The 21115-nt window shown below is 38.8% G+C and overlaps 1 protein-coding gene across 12 annotated transcripts in view; it reads right to left on the reverse strand.

Moving 5' to 3' along the window:
* Positions 1-21115, reverse strand: part of ADAM22 (ADAM metallopeptidase domain 22) — a 131262-nt gene that overhangs the window by 71208 nt on the left and 38939 nt on the right. For all 12 annotated transcript variants that reach the window (XM_057432462.1, XM_057432461.1, XM_057432460.1 and 9 more), the window contains exon 4: positions 1980-2046. In XM_057432462.1, the coding sequence (XP_057288445.1) occupies positions 1980-2046 (67 nt within the window). The remainder of the gene's footprint in view (positions 1-1979; positions 2047-21115) is intronic.

A 21115-nucleotide genomic window follows, 5' to 3' on the forward strand; every position in this document is an offset into this window, starting at 1 on the left:
GTGCTCTGAAAAATACTGGCTGGACAGAGGGAAGCAGATTTATTTTTAAACATCTACTGGCACTGAAATTAACCTCACTCAGTGCCTGGCATCAAAATATACTCAGCAGCCTGCACTCTTCCAAAAATCTTTTGATATATGAACTTTTCTGACAATGACTGTGGCAAACAGGCTCTTACGGACATTTTGTCACATCATCTACTTCCCTCTCCTCCAATCCCAGACACGGGAATGCAGCAAAACAAGCAAGAGATATACATCCTCCTTCCTGGCACACTTCCGTAGGTCTGCTGCCTGTCGAACTCCTGGAGCAGTGGGTGAGGAAGGGGCAGAAAAGCACCCTTGCACACCCTGGCCATTCCTGATCCCCTGCCCATGGGTGTGCAAGGTGCAGGGGAGCATGGAGAGGGAAACATACCACCGAGCAGCAATGCCCCTTCTTTGCAGTGCAACCTTGTGATCCTTTCACTCCCAGTTCAGTTCATCTCGAGCATCAAGGTCAACACAGCAATGATGGTTCTCTACTTAAAGCATACTTGGGAGTACTAAGCAAGGCAGTGACAGCCATCCCTGAAGGTATACCACAGTGAACTGAAGGGGAAATAATCTCTGGAACCCTGAAGACTGAGAGATGTTTACCCAGAAAATATTTTATGACCCTTCCTCCAAAAGGCCCAATCGGCCCTTTTCTTCCCCCTGCAATTAAACAGTACTTACATGACATGAGCCACTGATTTCAAACATTTCCTTGCTTGATTAAGGCTTACGTATCAGAAACTGATTTGTTCTAAGTCAGTGATAGGGCTCAGATAGATTAATTTAGCTAACTTTCATATATGCCTTGACACAGACAAATGGATTGTTTTGGTCTTATTAATATCAGCTATTATCTTTATTTCTGCTTTGACTCATATTTTGAATCTGAGTCAAGACTTCTTGACTGCAGAGTATGACTGACTGAGAAATTAGTCTTTACAATATAATGGAACACGGTATGTGTTTGCCTCAGTCTGATAATGAGTGCAGACTATTATCAGAGAGTAGAAAGCAAGCAGATTTCAAGTTTGCAAATGATAGAAAGGGATAAACCAAAGGAAGCAGGTATCCTCAGCTACTCAGTGGCTAAAGGATTTCCACTTTCACACTGCAGATATTAATAAATTTGTTTCAGGGTATTCAGATGAACTCAGATTTAGTAAAAGACTTTGAAAGGTTTTTTAATAAAATGTAAACTTCTAACAAAATCTGACCTGACTGATAGCCATATTTAAAGAGTTTCCATTACATACAGCATATATTGCATTTATACACCTTTTAAGTAGCCTACAGTTTTTATACCTGTGATTGTTTTTTTATACAGTGATTTTATACTTGATATCTTCAAAATATTATCCTAACAAACAGAGGGTCCTCGGGGAAATTCTCCCATGTTGTATGCAAGTTAAAACACTTCTGCAAAGGCAGTAGGACATTTCACAGAAGACACCTGCAACAGGATCTTATAGCCATCACACCAACAAATACACAGAAAAAGAAACCCAGAATTCAAGACAGTGACTAGATAATTGGAAATCTTATACAATAAATTTTACTGGTCTCAAACTTACAAAGAAGCTCATTAAAAACAACAAACTTGGGGTTTAGTACAATGAGGAAATACTAGCTACCAAACCATAAAGATTTTCTTTAACGGGCATCAAAAGTAAATTATGTTTACTAGTGAAAAGGACTACCATACATACACTTTTCATGGATAGCATTTTGATATAAACATTAATGTACTGAATTTGCCAATACAGTGTTTTTTTTTTCTTATGCAAAAAAATGAAAAGTTAGAAGACATGAAACTCATTTGCCTTGGAAGAGTGAAACAAATGACTTGAAAATTCAGTTCTCCTTACAAGAAAACAGGTGAGTTTGCATTAGCAGCAAAAGAAAATCAAATTTAAAAATCAAAGCATAAAACAGGAAATTCTTACTTTCACTTCCACTGTCTTCCCACCTTGCTCGATATGCCTCTCAAGATACTCAGAAGACAATAGGTCACTGCAAGAAGAAAAAAAGAACCATAAGCCTCGCGCATGTCTTCTTGCACTCCCTCTCAGCAAGCACTGATTAAACATTTACATTTGAAAAGGGCAAAACCTGCAGGATACTTTTCCTAAAATGTCCATAAAAATCACTGAAACAACCACCTCCAATGGAGTCACACAGTCCATGGCATACGTTCATTTTTAATACCAGAAGGCAGAACAAGAAAAACTGAGGGTGGGGCTCCTTCACAGAAGGTTCAAACCAGCCCGTGATAACAATTTTAAGTCAGAAGACTTTTCTATTTGTAAGTAAAAGCAGTACATAAGTTAGGTGAATTTTAAAGAAAGAAAACAGCATAAAGATGAGAAAACATTTGAAGTCACTTCTGCAGTAGGCTGTATCTGAGGTAAAATGGCAGCTGTGTTCGGCAGACTTCTAAGGACACAATGGCACACAAGGTCATGAAATGACCTTGTAGTAGCAATATGGTGAGATCAGTATCACAGTAAATGGGCAGACAGAGCCACCAGCCACAGAAACTGCACCACACCATAAGCTCACAGCCAGCTCCACCCAGTGTAGGCAGGCGGCAGGTGCCATGCTGTCCTTGGGCAGCCAGGGCAGTCATCCACCAGTGGCCATCCCTTACACTCGCTTCCCCTTGCAGCACTGCGGCTTCAGCAGAGGAAAATGCTCTGGGTGACAGCAAACCCAGACTCAAAAGTACACAAGGATTTCAAACAAACACTGAAGAGAAGAAACAATCAGACCTGAGGCAAATTTATATAAGTTAAATGCACACAGCATTTATTATGACACTTCAGCGCTAAACCAGTCAAATCCTCTCACACCCAAGTTATTGTCTAGGAAAGCACATCATCTACATCAGAAATTTCACTAAATATGTTCAAAGATTTCAAAATTTTACCAATTATTTTATACATCTGTGTAAAGATTTAATATTGTCCTACCCAAAAGGCAATCAAACTGGAAAAGATGAAAAACTGGTAAAGAAAACATGACGTCACGTTGACTGATAGGACAAGAGGCCGCGAGCACAAAACCTTCTCAGCAAAAGAGTCAAACTTGAATGTTTATCCTTCAAACGCCCAGGCTAGAAGCGAGCTGACCAGCTATGGGAGGGCAGGGAAGCAGATTGGACTCAGGGCAGCAGCTGCTTGGCTTTGGAGCTTTGCCCTGGCTAAACAGGCATCAAGGCCATGGGCTGTTTTGCTCACATAGACACTGGTGACAGCCTAGAGCAGGACAAGGTTGATAGTGTGGGTCCTTCCATATCAGCCCTACAAACTGGCAGTTTGGTATTTGCATTAATAACCCAGGCACAAAACCCAGGAGTACTCTAATAAAATGTGCTGATAATGCCAAGTTGGAAAGCATGGAGAATAAAGACAAAGATTGAAAAAATTCCCACACAAAAGAACTGGATGATCTTCATGACTGGATATTAGAAAAAGGATCAAATTCAATTGTACAAAGACCAAATATATGCACTTAAGGGCTGGAGGGAATTTCTATTATGTTGCTTTGGAGGGCCTAATTTAAGAAGAAGAAAGACATGACTTCACTTGTTTCTGGCAAAATGATTTGCCAGATCAATAGGGTGCCTTCCTGAAAAACACAGCTGTCATCCCAGAGTACATCAAAGAAGATGTATTTCCAGTCAAACTGAGGTAAGATTAATACCATTGTCCAAATGAGACTTCTTTTCAAATACTGAGGACAGGTACTGGACAGCTTTGCTTAGAAAATTCAATTACCTGGAAGCACAGAGAGACTCCCAAGGTAACCAGGGAATGGAAAGCTCCTGAAATCTAGCAAAAAATTGAAATGTAAGGGGATCTGAATGCACCACAGTTTATACACCAAGATGTAAACTAGCTAATTAGGCTATAAAAGATGCTGGCAGAACATTGAATGTACAAGCACAGTCAATGAGTCAATACATGCTGAAAGAAAGACTTTGTACCTGAGTGTAAGTGACAGAGGCAACAAAAAGAGGGACACTAATAAATTTCTGAATAGGAGAAGCCATGGGAAACGGGTCTATAGAGGTGGGGTCCCCTCAGCCACAGTGAGTTCACAACTGGTTGTTGATGAAAGCAAGTCTCAGTGCCCCCTCAGCAGCAAGTGTTAAACCTACCTGTGTCAGCACAAACACTCATCGAAATACTCTCAGTGTCAGAACTAACACTCATCAAAATACTTTTCGTGTCAGCACTGGCACTCATCAAAGTACATTTGGAAGGGTGCAACAAACCTATGGTTTTGCTGCATTAGGTAATTGAAGTCCCTTGTGAAGAGGTATGATAAGCTCCAGAGCTGATGCAAGGGAAGGAAATTACCTGAGCAGCTGCCAGTTGATGCTTTGCATAGCAGCCTGCAAGAGGAGCACCTAAAAGAGATGTTGTTGTTTGACTGACTGATTACAATTAACTCCTCTTAGAAGTTAGTATTAAATATTCAGAACACTCATTCACCTAGGGGAAGCTCAAGGACTTCTATAAGGTTTGTATGCTTTTTCCAGATTCATAAATTCAGACAGATGCTCTCTTAAAATGTATTTAGTTTAGCTTGCTGAAGTTAGATATATAGTTTCTCAGCATTCACTACACTTTCTTCCCAGCAAAAGTCTATGCTTCCATAGATTTACTAAAGCCACCTCTATAGCTTAGGGTTCTAATTTTACTATTAATATTACTATTAACTATTTACTAGTGACTATTTCTTGGAGACTCCTTGTCTGATGGGCACAAAAGGTTTTACGCAAAGGAAGATGCAAGTGATTATAAAAAGTAAGTATAGAGTACAAAAGACAGAGATCAAACAGAATTACTTAGAACTTACAGTTGTATTTGGAGAGATGACAAGGAGAAGCACAGGGTCTTCTTACATGGGCCTGACAAAATTGTTGCTATTGTCATTTTTTAAAAGATACTACTGTTTTTATGTTTTTATGTTCTGGAAGATCATACATTGAGTTCTCAGAGATCTGGAAATTGGGCCTGGCATGAGAAAACAAACAGGTTGATCATTCTCTGCTTTGTACAATGAAAGAACTAAGAGATGACAAATAGACTTTTTCTGACACAGCTCCTGGTTAGAGTGTGGAACCTCTTGCCACAGGAAAGAATAGATACTGGTTCAAGCTGGGAATGGACAAGTTAAGGGACATAACTGAGGGCTGCCAAATGAACCCTCAGTTATCATACCTGACTCAAAGTTCTGGAGTCCTGGAAAAGGACTCTGGGGAAGCCTCATACATTCTTGTTCTGCTCTTCTCCCTCAGCATCTGCCTTGGGCCACTGTGACAGGATAGGGCAGGTGCCTCCATTCCCAAATTAAGCCTGGCTGGAAGGGAAACATCATGGGGTCACCAGCCTGCACAGATTTTGGGAATCAAGTCCAGAGCTTACAAACAAATTTAAATACATTTTTTAAAGCCTACCCTAAGTAGCATGGCAGGCAGGATACATCTGGTAATACTTTATCGGTAGAAAAACCTACAAATTATGTCATATTATGCTGCTTTATTATTATTATTATGACTCACTGCACAGAAAATATCATAAAAAATACAGCAGTCTTGCACATCCAATAATGCAATCAGTGCTATTATAAATTCAACTACAAACTAACAATTACACACAGTCCTGGAAACTGAAGTCACCTCATAAGTAGAGTAATGTTTTGTCTTCAGTAACAGTGAAGCAGGTAACTGTACAATTTTAATAAAAGTCATTACCTTAAAACAAAAAAGCTGTAGTGAAACACGATAAAAATTATTTAAGCAAGATAAGACACTGAGCAAACAGCATTAAAATGATGTACATTTCAATGTAAATCATCCAACCTTTTCCTATGGTATTGATGAAATAGAAACAATTTAGCTTGCTTGCCAATCTATCCTGAAAGCCACCTTTGACAGTTTAAATAGTAGTTTTGGTATTAAGCATAAAGAAAATCTGCATGTGAAAAAACAAACAAAAAAAAAACACGAAAAATATCTTAGAAACACAAGGGATGTAGAAAATAACAGTGAAAAAAACATCTACACTATAAAAGACAATACTGCAGAGTGAGATTTTCCGAAACATTCATTGAGGCATTGATACTAATTCTTTGAAAAGGCATGACAAAAACCTGCATATGTTAAGGCCTAAAAATAAGTCATTTCAGAGGGAAGATGCACATGTGATCTGTGGCTTTTACAAGGAAAAAACAGCTATGCTAATAATAGCAATTCTCTTCTCAGAGGTCTGTTATTTTAAATATACACAAATTAAGTAGTGGTTTTGTTTACAGCAGCATTGGGTTTTGGAGCATTATGTTAAGTCATAACCACATGAGTCCATCCCATACAGACCCAATAGCATAAGGGCCGCAAGAACGAAATGAGCAAGCTCCTCTCATCTTTTTCAACTCTCCCAAATAGTCACAACAGTAGAACACAAGAGGAGGTGGCTGTGGGAATTTTCTTACACAAGAGAGCCCAACTAAGAAAATTAGATCCTTATCCAAGATCATGCATATATATGCACTTAAATTCTAGCTTGAATTAATTTTAGCATTTGCATATGAGATTTACCAAACCAAAGCTGGGATTGGGAACCAAGGAAAATAGATGAGCTTTGGCAACAGATGGGCTCCCCAGCAGAAACAGGCTGCTCCAGGAAGCAAATGGGGGGAGAAATAAGGTGTCAAGAGAAAAGAGGACAGGGCAGGCCAAGTGCTTAAAGAACGGGAAAGAAAAAAAACCAGGAGATTATGAAGCATTTCAACTTGAAAGAAGAAAAAAAGAGACCATTAAAGATTTTTAAAAAGGGAACAGGTTTGCATTTGAGTATGAAATGGATAACAAACTGGGAATTATCCCTGGAAATGTAATAGAAACTTTCATTTTCAAGAAGAAAAGGAAAACGCCTATCACTAGCATCTGAATAAAAATTAACTCTCCCAATTTAAGAGACAGGAAAGATGGAATGCCTAAAAGTCATGGAAGAAAAAGAGCAGAAATTATAGGGGCCTCTTTAGAGGCCAAAGCAAGACTTACAAACTTAAGAAAGGTGGAAATAAAGGGAGTTCATCAACATAGTAATAAAATGCATCTTTGCTGGCATATCAGTGTTATAAATGAGAGAAACGTCTGGCTTCAGGATATCTGAGACTGTTGCTGAGTCTTCTTGGACACTGAGGGAATTCTTTATCACTTCATCTGTCTGTTTAGCCCTATTTCTGTCTCCACAACTCTCCAATATGTACACCTGAAATTTCAGATCAAATACGATGCAAGACAAGGACATCAAATGAGAGATCTGAGCTGAGATGCATTACTGAAAAGGAAGACAAGAGCTTTAGCTGAAATCAGCAGAAAGGCCTGGATGGGTTGAATGCCAGCAGGAAATTGTCAACGGACATATGGAGACATTCAAGAGAAAAAGACAGAACAGTTCAGGGAAATGACTTAAACACTGATATGAAGAAGATGCCATATCAGCTGCACAATTAATGCTAACATACATTGCAGGAGCAAGCTGTAATAAGGGGGCTTCCTGCAATATCACACTTCAGAGGCCTGCAGTAAAAGGAATGGATACTGTTCAGGTACCAAGCACATAAAGATGAAGTTGAAGATTTTTCCCAGTGGGGTACATCCTCTACCAAGTAACCTGGAAAGGTCTGAATTATAACTCAAGCATGTAAAGGAAAGTTATCCCCTCAAGAGAAGAGAAAAGGGAGGAAATTATATTCATATTGGAGACTGTTGTAGAAGATGGGAAACTACCAGCATACTGCTTTGAGAAAAGTGCTGAAAGACTCCTTTCATTAACAGAAATAATATATAGGGAAGGAGTAACTAGGGGAGATAATTTTTTAGAACATCTCATCTTGCACACCAGGGAAGAGAAGGCAAGTTGATTATTATCACAAAACAAGGACCATGAAAGTGGAAAAACTAGATGAGAGGGAATAGAAGGGATTATTCAATTTGCCAGTCAGTAACAGTACAAAGGAGAATCAGGATTACCTCACATTACACTATGGTCCTAAAACATTTTCAGTTATCAGCCATGAGCTAACTAAAAAATACAGCAAGATAAACTAAAAAGAAACCACTAAGCTGGCAGATTTCTTTATCTGACTAGCTAGGACATTTTAATTCTCCTTTATCCTTATGCTGACCCTAACACCTCCTCTCTGTTCATACATGATCTTTCCTTGCATTTCAGGGGGGATTAGCTATCTCCATGCACCATGAATCTATCTGCTTTAATAGCCACAGCTCTAAAACTTTCATCCCCTCCTTCCCCTCCAAAGAATTGCTGACTTGCTTTTTATGTGGATAGTTAATTTAACCACTGTAGATGTTAAATTAGCAGAATGGACTAATCAATCAGAATTAGGTAGCTTCTCTGAGATACCGCAGCAATTTTCACAGTGCCTACTTAGAGGAAGAAAAAAGTAACTGAGAAAAACAGTCGGTTCTCGTCTGCACAAATTGAAGCTTCTCTCCTTTTTAAAACATTCTTATTGTGCTTTTCTGTTCTTGTTGTTGCTAATATGAAGGGGAGAAAGGAGAAAGTAATTTCTTAATATTTCTACTCCTGCCAACTATTAAAGACTTTCTCCAAAAAGACTAGGGACTTACAAATGGGTTGAGTCCTTTCTTATACATAAGTGCTGAGGCGTACCTAATCTCAGTCCTCCGCTGGAGCTTAATTTCACATTTCAGTAGCAGTCAACTATACACAACTTGAATCCCTGATCAAGTTTCTCCCAAATACCAAGATTTGCTCAATTCTTCCCTCTCCAGGACTTCTCTCTTGGATCCCTAATGCAATCTGACTTGAAAATGCACTTAGTCCCTTTATCCCTTAATAGCTAATTTGCCTTCAGGACATGATAGTAACTGCCCTGCATCCTACTGCAGACACCAAACTGCAGAGCAACTCTGCAGCCCTGTGCAGAGGCCCCTCTTCTAGCATTGGAGATGAATTCTTACTGTTCTGCCTTACAAACAGCATGTGTCTGATTTACTGGACTAGCTTTATTTCTTGATGGGAAAAGGTTTAAGCAAGTTGAAGACATTCCTGCTTAATTTCACTAAATTTCTATTATGCACATGGTTACTATCTCTAGTATAAAAAAAAGGAGAGAGGACAAAATGAAAGCTGCAAGGAAAACCTGTAAAGCAACAGAGGTATTTTCAACCCACAGGATGGTGTGGCCATATCCTGATGCTGGACATGTGCAAGTGAACTGTACCTGAAGTATATCCAGCTTTCACTGACAGCAGGCATTTTGTGGTGCCACTGTTCACCTACAGTTACTAAACCACAGACTTTTTAGCCCATCCTTTTCAACCTTTGCAATTCAGTCTGATCTCCTCTACCTAAATGACCATATCAGCAATTTTATGGGAAATCACTGAAAAATGTGGCACATCACGATCAGCAGATACTGCTTGTATTTTTCCCCTGGAAAATATTAAGTTCATATTTAAGTTCTGCAGCTAGAGAGATGCAAACTAATCATTTACTGACTCATATCACCACACATATCACTATGTTTTAATGAAATCTGAATATAGCTTCCTACCCCAACAAAGCAAGAGCAAAACAAACCTAAAGCAGCTCTGAAAGCACAATTTCAGATTCTATTTTTATTGCAACTCAAATATAACCAAATTATTCTTAATATTTCTCACACTGATAAACTTATCTTAATATGCTTATTAAAATGGGTAGATAAAAAATATACAGTGATATACAGTGCATTAAAAAAAGAAATCATGTATTTTATAGCATTTTGTGGTACAAGCACTACAAAGTCAATACAGCAGTTAATTCATCCTACTCATGATTGAGGGAAGATGATTACAGTCTTCTCTTCCAAAGAGGGAGATCTAATCTACTGCCCTAACAAGGAAGCTCCACCCCTACACACAGAAATTCTTCCCAGTATCGAGGGGGAGACACTGCTACTCAAGAGGCCATAATGATAAACCAGAGACTTTAAGAAGCCTAAAGAATAAATGGCAGTTTTTAAAATCATAGAATCATAGAATAGTTAGCGTTGGAAAGGACCTTAAGATCATCAAGTTCTAAACCCCCCTGCCACGGGCAGGGACACCTCACACTAAACCATGTCACCCAAGGCTCTGTCCAACCTGGCCTTGAACACCGCCAGGGATGGAGCATTCACAACTTTCCTGTCAATACTCTTGTCAGACAAAAATAAGTTAGTCCACTTACTCTGCTCTAGTTTTCCTTACAGTACTAATGGCACCACAATAAAACCTCACTGTGCTTTTGCTAATGAATAATTTACACCAGTATAACTTCAGGCAATTGCTTCTTTTTTGTTTTCCTAAATAAATTTCAGAAGGAATCCTATGAAAATTAGCACATATTTTTAGATCATGTTCATACCACTACTACAAAGCAGTTACCTCAATGCCATAATTCATATGCTTGTTGCTTTAGAATCAGGATAAACATCATTAATTTTAGTATTTGAGAACATGGTAAATTAATAATAAAAGGAAAAGGCAAGCACACAAGAGGCACAGGCTACATATTTTCCTGCACAAATCTACTAGCATGTTCTAATCTTAGGTTTTAATATGCTTCTTCATACGGTCAAGCTGTTTTATACTACATGAAAAATCACTTCCCATGTAAACTCACTTGTGATTTCAAGCACATTCCAACCCAATTCTTTATACCTATTGTTTACTGTCCACAAATACTATATTAATAAAGAAAAACTGCAAACTTAAATGCTTACTTGTTATAAAATATCAGCCATCTCAAAGTGGTCCCGACATGGCTTTATGCTGTTAAATACAAGCACATATATTTTGTACAAGATATATGTATCATTTAGTCAATGATCATTACTGAATATTTTTGTTTGGTAGGTTCCTTCAAGATTTGCCCTCAAATTCTAGTTACTGTACACATCATCTTGTCCTGAAGCAAATATACAAATTATTCCTGTACCGATGGGCATTTCTGTGATGGTCTCTCAAAGTATTTGCAAAACGGAAATACTAAGTCCTCCACATACTGGTCCTCAGGAAAGCAGGTGGTAGCACTTTACTTGCTACTAGAAAGCTTTAAAGTATGCTTGTTTTGGGTGCTTAGTTTGAAACTTCACAGAGCCATGTGATATTGTAGAAATACAATATCTTTTTTATCATAACACATTTCAGGTGTTTCCTGCCCTGTGTTGCAGTTAGAACAACTCAGGAGCTCTTGGAGCCTTCAGTGCTGATCTGAAGTGTCCTGCTCACAGGGTGCCCAAGCAACAATGATCAGTCACTAGAGCAAATGCTGAAGGTACCACCTGGGAGATGCTTGTCCAAAGCCAAGTAAGAAATCCAAAGGGACCAGACACTGCCACTTGCTTTGCACATGTACACTTGCCAACCAAGTAATAGATAAACTGGGACTGTCCAGCAAACCACCTTATTGCTAGCACAACCTTGCTTCACTCCCAGACTACCTTACTTCAGCAACAATAGCATTGATTTACACAAATAAAAAAAACTTAAGATGAATAAAATAGGAATACAAGGGGGCAAATTAAGCTGTGCCCCAGCTCCTGCTCCTGCCTGTTTTATCATCTCCTTTCAAACAACTCATCAACATATCCATCTCCTCTGTCCTCAGGTCTCCTCTTCGTGGTCATATTCCTACTCTTCTATTCCCCAGCTCATCCCCAGCTCATCACCCCTTCTTACCAACAAGCATTTCCATGCTGCTGCTTCCTGCTTCTGCATGATGCCATGAAAGACCAGCAAAGGAGTCAGTATCTCTTCAAGATTACATTTACAGTTTGACACTAAGTACATCCATCCTAAAATATGCATCCTTAATGACAGCAAAGCTTTCCCCCCCTGTGCTGTCACTTCTTTTATAAGCACTTAGGATGATCACCCCCTTACACTCCTGGTTACCTGCTGTTAGAACTTGAATTTTATTCTCAAATTTGAAGTGTTGCTCATGCCACAAGAATTTTCATATAATTAAAGAGTATTAGCATATATGGATGGAAAAATTATGGAGAAATTTGGTTTTATTGCTAATCTAATGAATGCATCAATTGTTCAAGTACCCAAGATGTTTCAGAAACAAGGTAAGAAAAATTGGTTACCATTATTTTTACTTTTGTTCACAAAATATGTGAACTCTATGAAACTTTAGAACTTCTTAGAAAAGCTGAAAATAGCTTTAATTCAAAAGACATTAAACCTTAAATCTAGGAACTAATTAATTTCTAGAAATTATTTTGATGGAGACAATCTGATAGAATTTCAAGAAGATTGAAATGGGCTTGAAACTACAAAGACATTGAAAAAGCCTATTATTGGTAGAGGGGCTAAGGAAAACTGTGTCACAATGCGAAAAAATACCTACAATGACAGGCAAGTTAAAGAGCAAGAACTAAAATTACAGGTACCTGCTGTAGCACTGTAACCTCTCTCATTTGATATAGAAGATCCATTTTAATAGCACAGCACATTGTGTGGATCGTAAGTCAGAGGCCCCACACGGCACTTGTGAGTGAGCCAGGGTTTTAGTCTGAAAGTATACAAGTAAATCCAAATGCACTGTTAAAGGAGACAGCGAAAGGTGTCTCTTGAAGAAGCAGTCTGCATTACTGGATCACAGAATATCCACCCATGACAAACGACACAAAGCTTTGTGAAATAAAATGCATGGCCCATTTTAAAAAATGAATGAAGAGTGGGAAGACAAGAGTCCCTTAACCACCAAATCCTCAGGAGCCAGATTCTGAGACAACACTAATCACTTAAACACAGTCCAAGGAATTATCACAGCTCCGCAAACTTACAATCATCAATCTTCATTTAGCATACACAACTGCAAGAAAACAGCTAGCTTCAGAGAGACAAAAAAATCCATTCCCCAATGCTGTTCCAAGTCAGATTTGGCTGGCTTGCCAGACAGCCCTGGCATTGCTGATGTCCCAGCAGGTTACTTCGCCTCCTTGTGTGTTACCTAGCAGTAAATTATCCCCTCTAAACTCAAAAGGCTCTTCAATTTGGAGAAGAGACGATAGGGTGAGGGTGGGGGAATATGACAGAGGTCTACAATATCACGTGAGCCATAGACAAAATTAATGCAAAGCTGTTATTCACCTAATTCCACATTAGTAAAATAAGGAAGTACTTGAAGAAATTAGAAGACCAATTTAAAACAGATCAAAGAAAGCACTATATCACACAAGTTGTGACTCTCTGCACCATGTTGCCACAGAAGGCTGTACAGGTAGACAGTATCAGAAGGTATCCCAGAAAGGGACTGTCACAGACAGCAGGTTCATTAACAGGCACTAAAACGCATATGGAGGGATGTGCCTTCTGGCACTTTTAATGGATGCTGAGGGAGTGAGTGGAATGGACCCGGAAAGTGGCCCAGCCCATGCTCTTTCACAGTATCTCCCACTGCCAGTGTCAGGACATATGGACCAGTGGTATGATGCAGTTTTGTTTGTTTTGTGTTTAATCACTGTCACTACTCCTTAGGGTAAAATAAATTCAGAAATCTGATATTTTAAAATTCCCTTTCTACCCAAAGTAATTTCTTGAAACTCTGAGAGAAAATATATCTGTGCTGATAGGATGCAAATTATTGTCCACATATCAGCACAGGATTGCTTTTAAATATATGGTTTGTATCCACATTATGTAACCTCAATAGCTGTACAGAACAACAGCAGTCAGCAGCACCCTGCTAACTGCATCCACTGCAGAGACTGCTCCATACCTGTAACTGGACATCCATTTCTGAAAATGCAGCTTTGTCAGTTGTCCATCTGCTGCTGCATGGATAAGACTACGATTCAACCCATACTGAAAATCCTACCACAAAACACTTGCAGGGTTCAATATTTCACCTTTTTCTTATCATAACTATCACATCCCTCCTACCCTAAAGCTAGCTCTGCTGCTTTATATACAAAATTCATTTTCACACTCCTTCTCAAAGACTATTAAGGCCAGTTACACTGGCAGGTGACATAACTATGGCTGGTTTTTAAGTAGTAAAAAAAAGGGAACAGGCTGAAATCCCTGGCATTCCTAACAGCATTCATATATCCACCTAACTCAGTGCATTAGTTGGTAAAAAGTTATAAACAGATCTTGAGCTTTGCAGCTGGCTCACTAATAGAGCATTGGTAGAAGTTCTCATTCAACTGATGTTCTGTTGCTACCAGCCATTTCTTATGCACATATATGTATCCTATGTAGATACACACACACACAGATCCTCTATATGCCATATATCCACACAAATTTATATCCGTATAAAGATATATTTTACATCCCTAGAAGGCATCAACCAGCAATATACTATGCATTATACATCCAATTTGTTTGTCTCCTCTTGCTCCTTCACCACAACTTTTTCTATCACTTTATTCTCATCTTTCATGTCTTATCCTCTCTTAAGTCAGGACCAATCCACTGCCTTGTTTGCAGAATTTTCTGTTTGGAGAATTCTAGCTTAAAATTCTCATAATTAGAAAATAGCAGCCACCTGCTTTCTCTCTTGACTCAAAACACAAACCAAATTGTTTTATCCTGCAGGCCCACTAACATGTCTAATGTTCTAACAGACATTTTCAGAATTTGACATACTTTATACAGCCATGCTCAGAAATAAACCACCTGCAACTTCTCATGCTGCCACCTAAGCAATGGTTTAAATTTCAGAAGATACGTATCCTAGGATGGAAAAACTGGCAGGGTCAAAGCAAACCCAAGTATACTGCATTCTTCCTATAGAGTCTTAAATCTGAATCACCACCATCTCCCTACATCTTCAGAACATTTGCCGTGACGATTTCTCTGGAGTGGGCTGATGATGCTAGCAGAGACTCAACATTTTCTTTTTGTCATAATGCAAACCCTTATAACTATTCCATCTTTTCCTGTAGCCTCTCACTTTTCAGCAATGATGTGCCTATAGATAGAAACATTTTATACCCATTTATAAAATGTGAATAGATTTCTAAGAAGTATCTTTATTATTACCTATTAATCTTATCTATTTTTATTCTGAAGTATTCTCTTCAGGCTGAAAAGGGATCTTCATATTTGAGTGCGCCAATTCCGGTTATCACTTTTCACAGGACTAACCTCTTCATTCAGAGGTTACTTACATGTACCTTTTTTTTTTTCACCACGATTGTAATATTTTCTGTAGGTCAGGCTGAGCACCTGCTACCTCAGTTCTGTAAGACTCCAAGAATGGTATTCTTTGCAATTTGGCAACTATCTGGCATCAAACAGTTACATTTTGAACATGGCACAACAAAACACTACAGTGACAGTGCAAAGTGCATTCTGTAGAAGGAATCAAAAGATGAAAGTATGAAAGCAATTCTAGCAGATGAAGAAGTGAGCAGGAACATATTCTGCCATTCTGGCATATGCTTTGTTTTCCTCCCTTTCCTTTCCTTTGTTTGCCCTCCAAAGGGCTCCAAATCACGGTCTCTCCAAAGAGCTGAATATAACTGAGATGAAAAGGTAAGTCTGTTTAGAGTCCATTTCACAAAGCAACTGCATAGCCAAAGGATTGTTCATAAAAAAAAAAACAAAGGAAAAGTGCAGAACAGCTGAAGACCCTTTTAAATGCTATATAGCAGTGTGGTAGAAAGCCTTGAGAGAACAAAAACCCTTCCCTAAAGGGCACACGGTATAACGTATTCCCCCTTAGAGACTTTGACTCAGTTACCCTGAATGGCTCCTTCTGCACAGCACTTTATCACACCTCTGATAGCCAAAAGTGCCACTGTTGCCAGGCAAAGGGAGAGGGAGTAGAGAGCTCAGAGTCAGTTCTGAGCGCCTACATCCCTCCTGCACTCCTGTCCTTTTGCCCCCCCAAAGGTCCACTTGCACATCCAGAACTAAGATGAGAAACACAGCTGACTGGTGGGATCTGCAGATAGGAGCATACTCAGCATATGTAAAGCCATCTCATCATCCAGGGATACAGTCACAGGCAGATGGCTCTAGCTATGATCTGCATCTTAGTGTGGAGCTGTCTCTAATTAAAATTTCCATTCAGTGAACGATGAGTTTGAATTTGACCAAGCATTTCTACAAGAAACCTACTTTCAAATCTCCTGTCATCTTTGTTTGGCTTCTCAGTGATGTGCTGACACTGTTGTAACAAGAGAACTACTCCACCTCCTCACTTATCCTCATCCTGAGCTAACCTGATGTCCTAAAGCAACCTCCGAAGCTGAGCAAAGATACAGGGCATTCTAAAGGGACAAGGAAATCACCCACCCCTTCTTCACTCTGCTGAGCCACAGGAAAAAAACAGTACACCCAACTGGGAGGCTGGTCCCTATGGGGTCCCCCTCTGCACAGCCAACAGAGAGAGCAAGCAGTTGCTCACAATGGCAAGACATTGCCCTCCCAACAGCCTCCTGCCCTGACTCCCACCTGCAGGAGCCCACACTCTCCCTGCTGGCTACAGAGATCCTGGGAGATCAGCCTCCTAATTTAGATGCCTCTGTTCATTGTGCCTGAAAATCAGGCATGGGAACACCCGCAGGAATACAGAACAGTGCCTCAGTGGAGGGCTCGAGAGCCTCTCATTCACAACAGTGTTCATCAGTTCTTAAGGAACATCACGTGTGGGTTTGCAAACATTAATTTAGCTAAATGGCATCACTGTTTATAACTACAGCTCACACTGACAAGCACACATTCAAGACTGTGTTCTCTTCTTCAGTACAAAATGTATAAGGATATCCTTATTATTCTCCTTACTACATATTTCTAGAATCTTGCTAGATACTTAAAATTATTTATGGGTCTAAAAATAATCCTTCTAACATGTCATGTGTTACTTATAATAAAAACTGTATTTAAGACTCAAGTTCTGCAGTATAATCCATTTGATGAGCAATCATCAGGGAAGCTAATGTGGCTTGCAGAACAAGAAAAAAACCCTTCCAAAAGTTCCACACAATATTGTAGAATTTAATGCTGAGCTAAACTATAAATTAAAGCTAACCAACCTCCAAGAATGCTAATGACTTTTAAGTTAGAAGACTCACAGGGTTATATGTGTGTGTATATATATGTATCTCTAACCCAGATGTCTTTTGCCCCCTCAAAAAAAAAAGACACAGACATATTTACAATGACACTACCAATTAATCAATACTGAAATGTTTGGGGTTTTTTTCAACAGGAATAGTTCCAGTACTTGTATTAAACACTGCTGGTATTACTGAAATCTACAGCACTCTATCTTAATATTTGGAGATGAGTATTAAACTGAAAGTTAGATAAATAAATACAGTTGTACCTTAAATCACAAAGATGTATACACTGATCCATATTTCCTTACAAGGTAATGGGTTTTGCATGTAGTTATCATTCCTTGGGGAGAGATAATGTAATCTCTACCACTGATTGCCAAAATCATTGCCCATGGCAGGGGGGTTGGAACTGGATGATCTTTAAAGTCTCTTCCAACCCAAACCATTCCATAATTCTGTGATAATAAGGAAAAAAAGGAGTAATTTTAAGGAATGCTTTTACAGGAATAAATGCATTTTCCATTTACACTTGTTTTGCTTCCAGACCAATGATGTGTGGAGGTGAAAATGATCATGCTACATAGCAATTAGAGTTTTAGAGCATTAAAAACAGATAGCAAGATGCCCGAGACACCTCGGATGCCCTGAAAACATGTTTTTAATTAGTGCTGGTCAGGAATTTCCAACAAATGGCTTTCCATCAAAGAAGTTCATCCAACTTTTACAAAGTGAAACTTTAATCAGAAATGTAACAGTTTAAACAAATCTTTTTTTCCAAAACACATCTCTGTATAGCCATAGACCTGCACAACTCTCCCATTCAAAGCTCTGATTTGTTTGATTCAGATCAAGGAGTATAACTTGAGAACCTATAATAAGATGTGTAGCCTAATTCTTGCTTTTCAGACTGTTCTTGGGTTGACATCAATTCCATCATTTCCATTTTGTGCCATACAAGGGCTTCATTGGACCAAAGGCATGAAAAAGTAACACAGAAATTATCCAAATATGTATGTGTTTGTATTTTGCATTGAAATATTTGAGTCTAAAAGCTCCTCTAACAGAACTCAATTTAACATGAGAAACACTAGCAAATTCCTGAGATGCAACCATATAGTCTCTACAAGTTCTTAATCCATATATACAAATAGAATAAAATTAATATTTATTTAAACAAACTAAAAATAGTGTAGGTGTGTCCTCCCCATAGCTCAAGCATCCTTTCATAGGTTATTCCACTTTGTAACAGCTTGCAGCCTAAAATGCTCTTTAGAGTTAAATAATGCATTTGCAGAATTAATATATAATATCATCAGGAAGCACACATTGAGGACAAGGTGAAGAGATGTTTTCATCTTAGAATGAGGTAACCAAAAAGCAGGAGATGAAGAAGTGCTATTCCAGATATTGTGAGCCCCTAGATAAATTTTCTTTATGCATGGGATGATGATACTGTTCTGAGACATAAAGTTCATACTTCAGTCCTCACAATCTGAGCATGCACAAAGTGAAGGTGCCCAATTCCCATTTAAATGAGTGGAAGTTGAGAGCACTCAGCCCCTGACAGAACTAAACCCTCTGAGGTGAGACACCACTCATGCCAATTTAATTTCAGACTACAAGAATAGTCTATGAGCATAGATGGGTATGCACACCTGAATCCATGTATGTGCCAATGAATGTGCTTCTATGAATTCTGTTCTATGAATGTGTTTCATTCATAGAAAATTAAACGGAAACTGACATCAGAAAATGTAGACTTAGATCTGCTACTCAAAAGCACTGGTGTGCAGCAGAGCACAGGAATTGCTCCTTCAGCAGCAAGGCAGAACCATAGCCTCATGTCCAATAGAAATGATGACGGTGAAAGAACTAAATATTATTTATACTATCACACCATCATCTCAGAAAGGTGACAAGAGGTGCAGAACTGCAAATAAACTAAAACTGAAAAAGGTAGGAGTGGAGGGCAAATACATTAGGTGTCCCAGGGGTCACGCCATTTCCAGCTCCTCCCACCTCCACCCTGACCCAGGTACACCCTGAAGCTGAAGGAAGCCTACGCATTCCATCTGTCTTCCCCACTATCTAAACACGATCTATTTAAAGGCTTTTGCCTACAGTATGTTGACATAGTTCTGTCCAGTGTCAATTTTGTACTCCTAAAATCCTTTCATTTCCCAGTATATTTTAAAACAGAAATTACCTTACAGTGAAAGCTCAGAAAGTTCTACTTCATTACCATCTTTGTCATGCCATAAATGGCCCATAAATAGCACACATGCCTTTACACTTTTATCAGGGCAGTTTCCATTCACTAGTGGTAATTCAACATACAGATACCAGACCCCAAAGTCTAATGAGAAAGAGTGTATTAACATTTTTTTCCAAATAAGTTCTGTCCCCAAGCAATTCCTTTTTTTAATCTTCAAAGATACTTAAATAACAGAAACACACAGAAATAGAATCTTATTCATCTTTTCTGAATGAGCAACTTGTTGTAAAACATCAGAAAACAATTCAAAATAAGCAATTATTATTTGCTACTTGGTCACTTGAGTCCCAGAAGTTTACTCAGGATACAAATACATATTTTAGTAGTACTATTGACAGAGGTTTATAATAGGACATGGAAAAAACCATGAGTTACTATCCCAGACTTCCAAAATATCATTTCCAAAAGCACAATAACACTCTTGTCTCAAATTCAAGTTTTGCAGAGCTGCGCAGCAAAGAACCCTAAACTATGACTGAAGAGAAGTCAATGACTGGGAAACAGCAACGCACTTAATAGTGAATGAAACGCAGAATGCAATATCTCATCCAGGGAGGAAAGGGAAAGCTTGCTGGAAAACAATACAACCAAAAGAATAAGAAGCACAAATGTAAACTAGTTTATATCAAAATTTGAGAAAATGTTTCAAATATTGTAAAATACGTTGGTTTAAGCCAACACTTCAAAAGCTTTTGCAATGTTTTTAAAGAATGGCTTTGTTTTCCTTTCCTCCCACCATTACTGTTTCTCATCCACCAAAAACCATGAAACTATGGCCAAAAAAAATCCCAAACTTCTTTATCATTTTTGGTTTTGTCAGAAAAAAAAAATTATAAATTAGATAAGATTTTGGCAAACACATACATTATTTTTCTACTAGAAAACCATCTTATCCTTACAGCAATTATTTATTTTAGTTTTGATAAGAAGGCGGGTTATCACTGGCAAGCCTACTTTAGAAGTTCACAGCATAGTTCACACAACTCCAAAAACTAATTTATATACAGAAAGATGTGTCAAAGAAACCACCTGAGCTCACAGTCATTATAGGGCAGCACTACTCAAGAAGTCAAAAGCAGTAGGTGCGAACTGTCACATTAAGTCTCTCCTAGCAGAGTAAATACGGTTGGGTCACAGAGTCAAGCATGGTCATATGATCATCCATAGCGCTGTCTGCTCAGAATGCACGGTTTTGTTCCATATGCCATGCCCTGAGAGAGAAGCTTCCTGAAAATGGACACTGCTGTCATGAGACTGCAAGGTCTGTGAGCCTGTAAAGTGATGAGAGAGTGAAGAAAGCCTACCCAAAGACCCTGTGCATAGTTTTCTTTCCTGGGGAACATCCTCACAGACAAAAACCTCTCCAAGTTCGCTTTTGTGCACAGTCCTGTACTCTGGGACTAAAGACTGATGGCACAGACTTCTCAAGTTATACCTGGAGTTTAGTCTAAATCATCCTTTGGGGTCTGAAAATGAAAAAAATATTACGAACTGCAACCTGGAGATGTAGGTCACCTTAACAACCTCTAGTGCTCCACTTGAAGTTAGCAACCTGGGAAAACCAAAGTGGAGTGTCACTTCTGTATACAGGCAATAGGAGAGAGCCCAAAAGTCTGTTGTGCATCACTTTACCCATAGCAACAAGCTTGAAGAGCCAAAAAAAGGACAGTACAAGTCTTCAAGAGACTCATG

This window comes from Pezoporus wallicus, unplaced genomic scaffold (genome assembly GCF_028554395.1).
Source record: "Pezoporus wallicus isolate ANWC-B61680 ecotype Strahan unplaced genomic scaffold, APGP_CSIRO_Pwel_v1 scaffold_2584, whole genome shotgun sequence".
NCBI classification, from domain to species: domain Eukaryota; kingdom Metazoa; phylum Chordata; class Aves; order Psittaciformes; family Psittacidae; genus Pezoporus; species Pezoporus wallicus.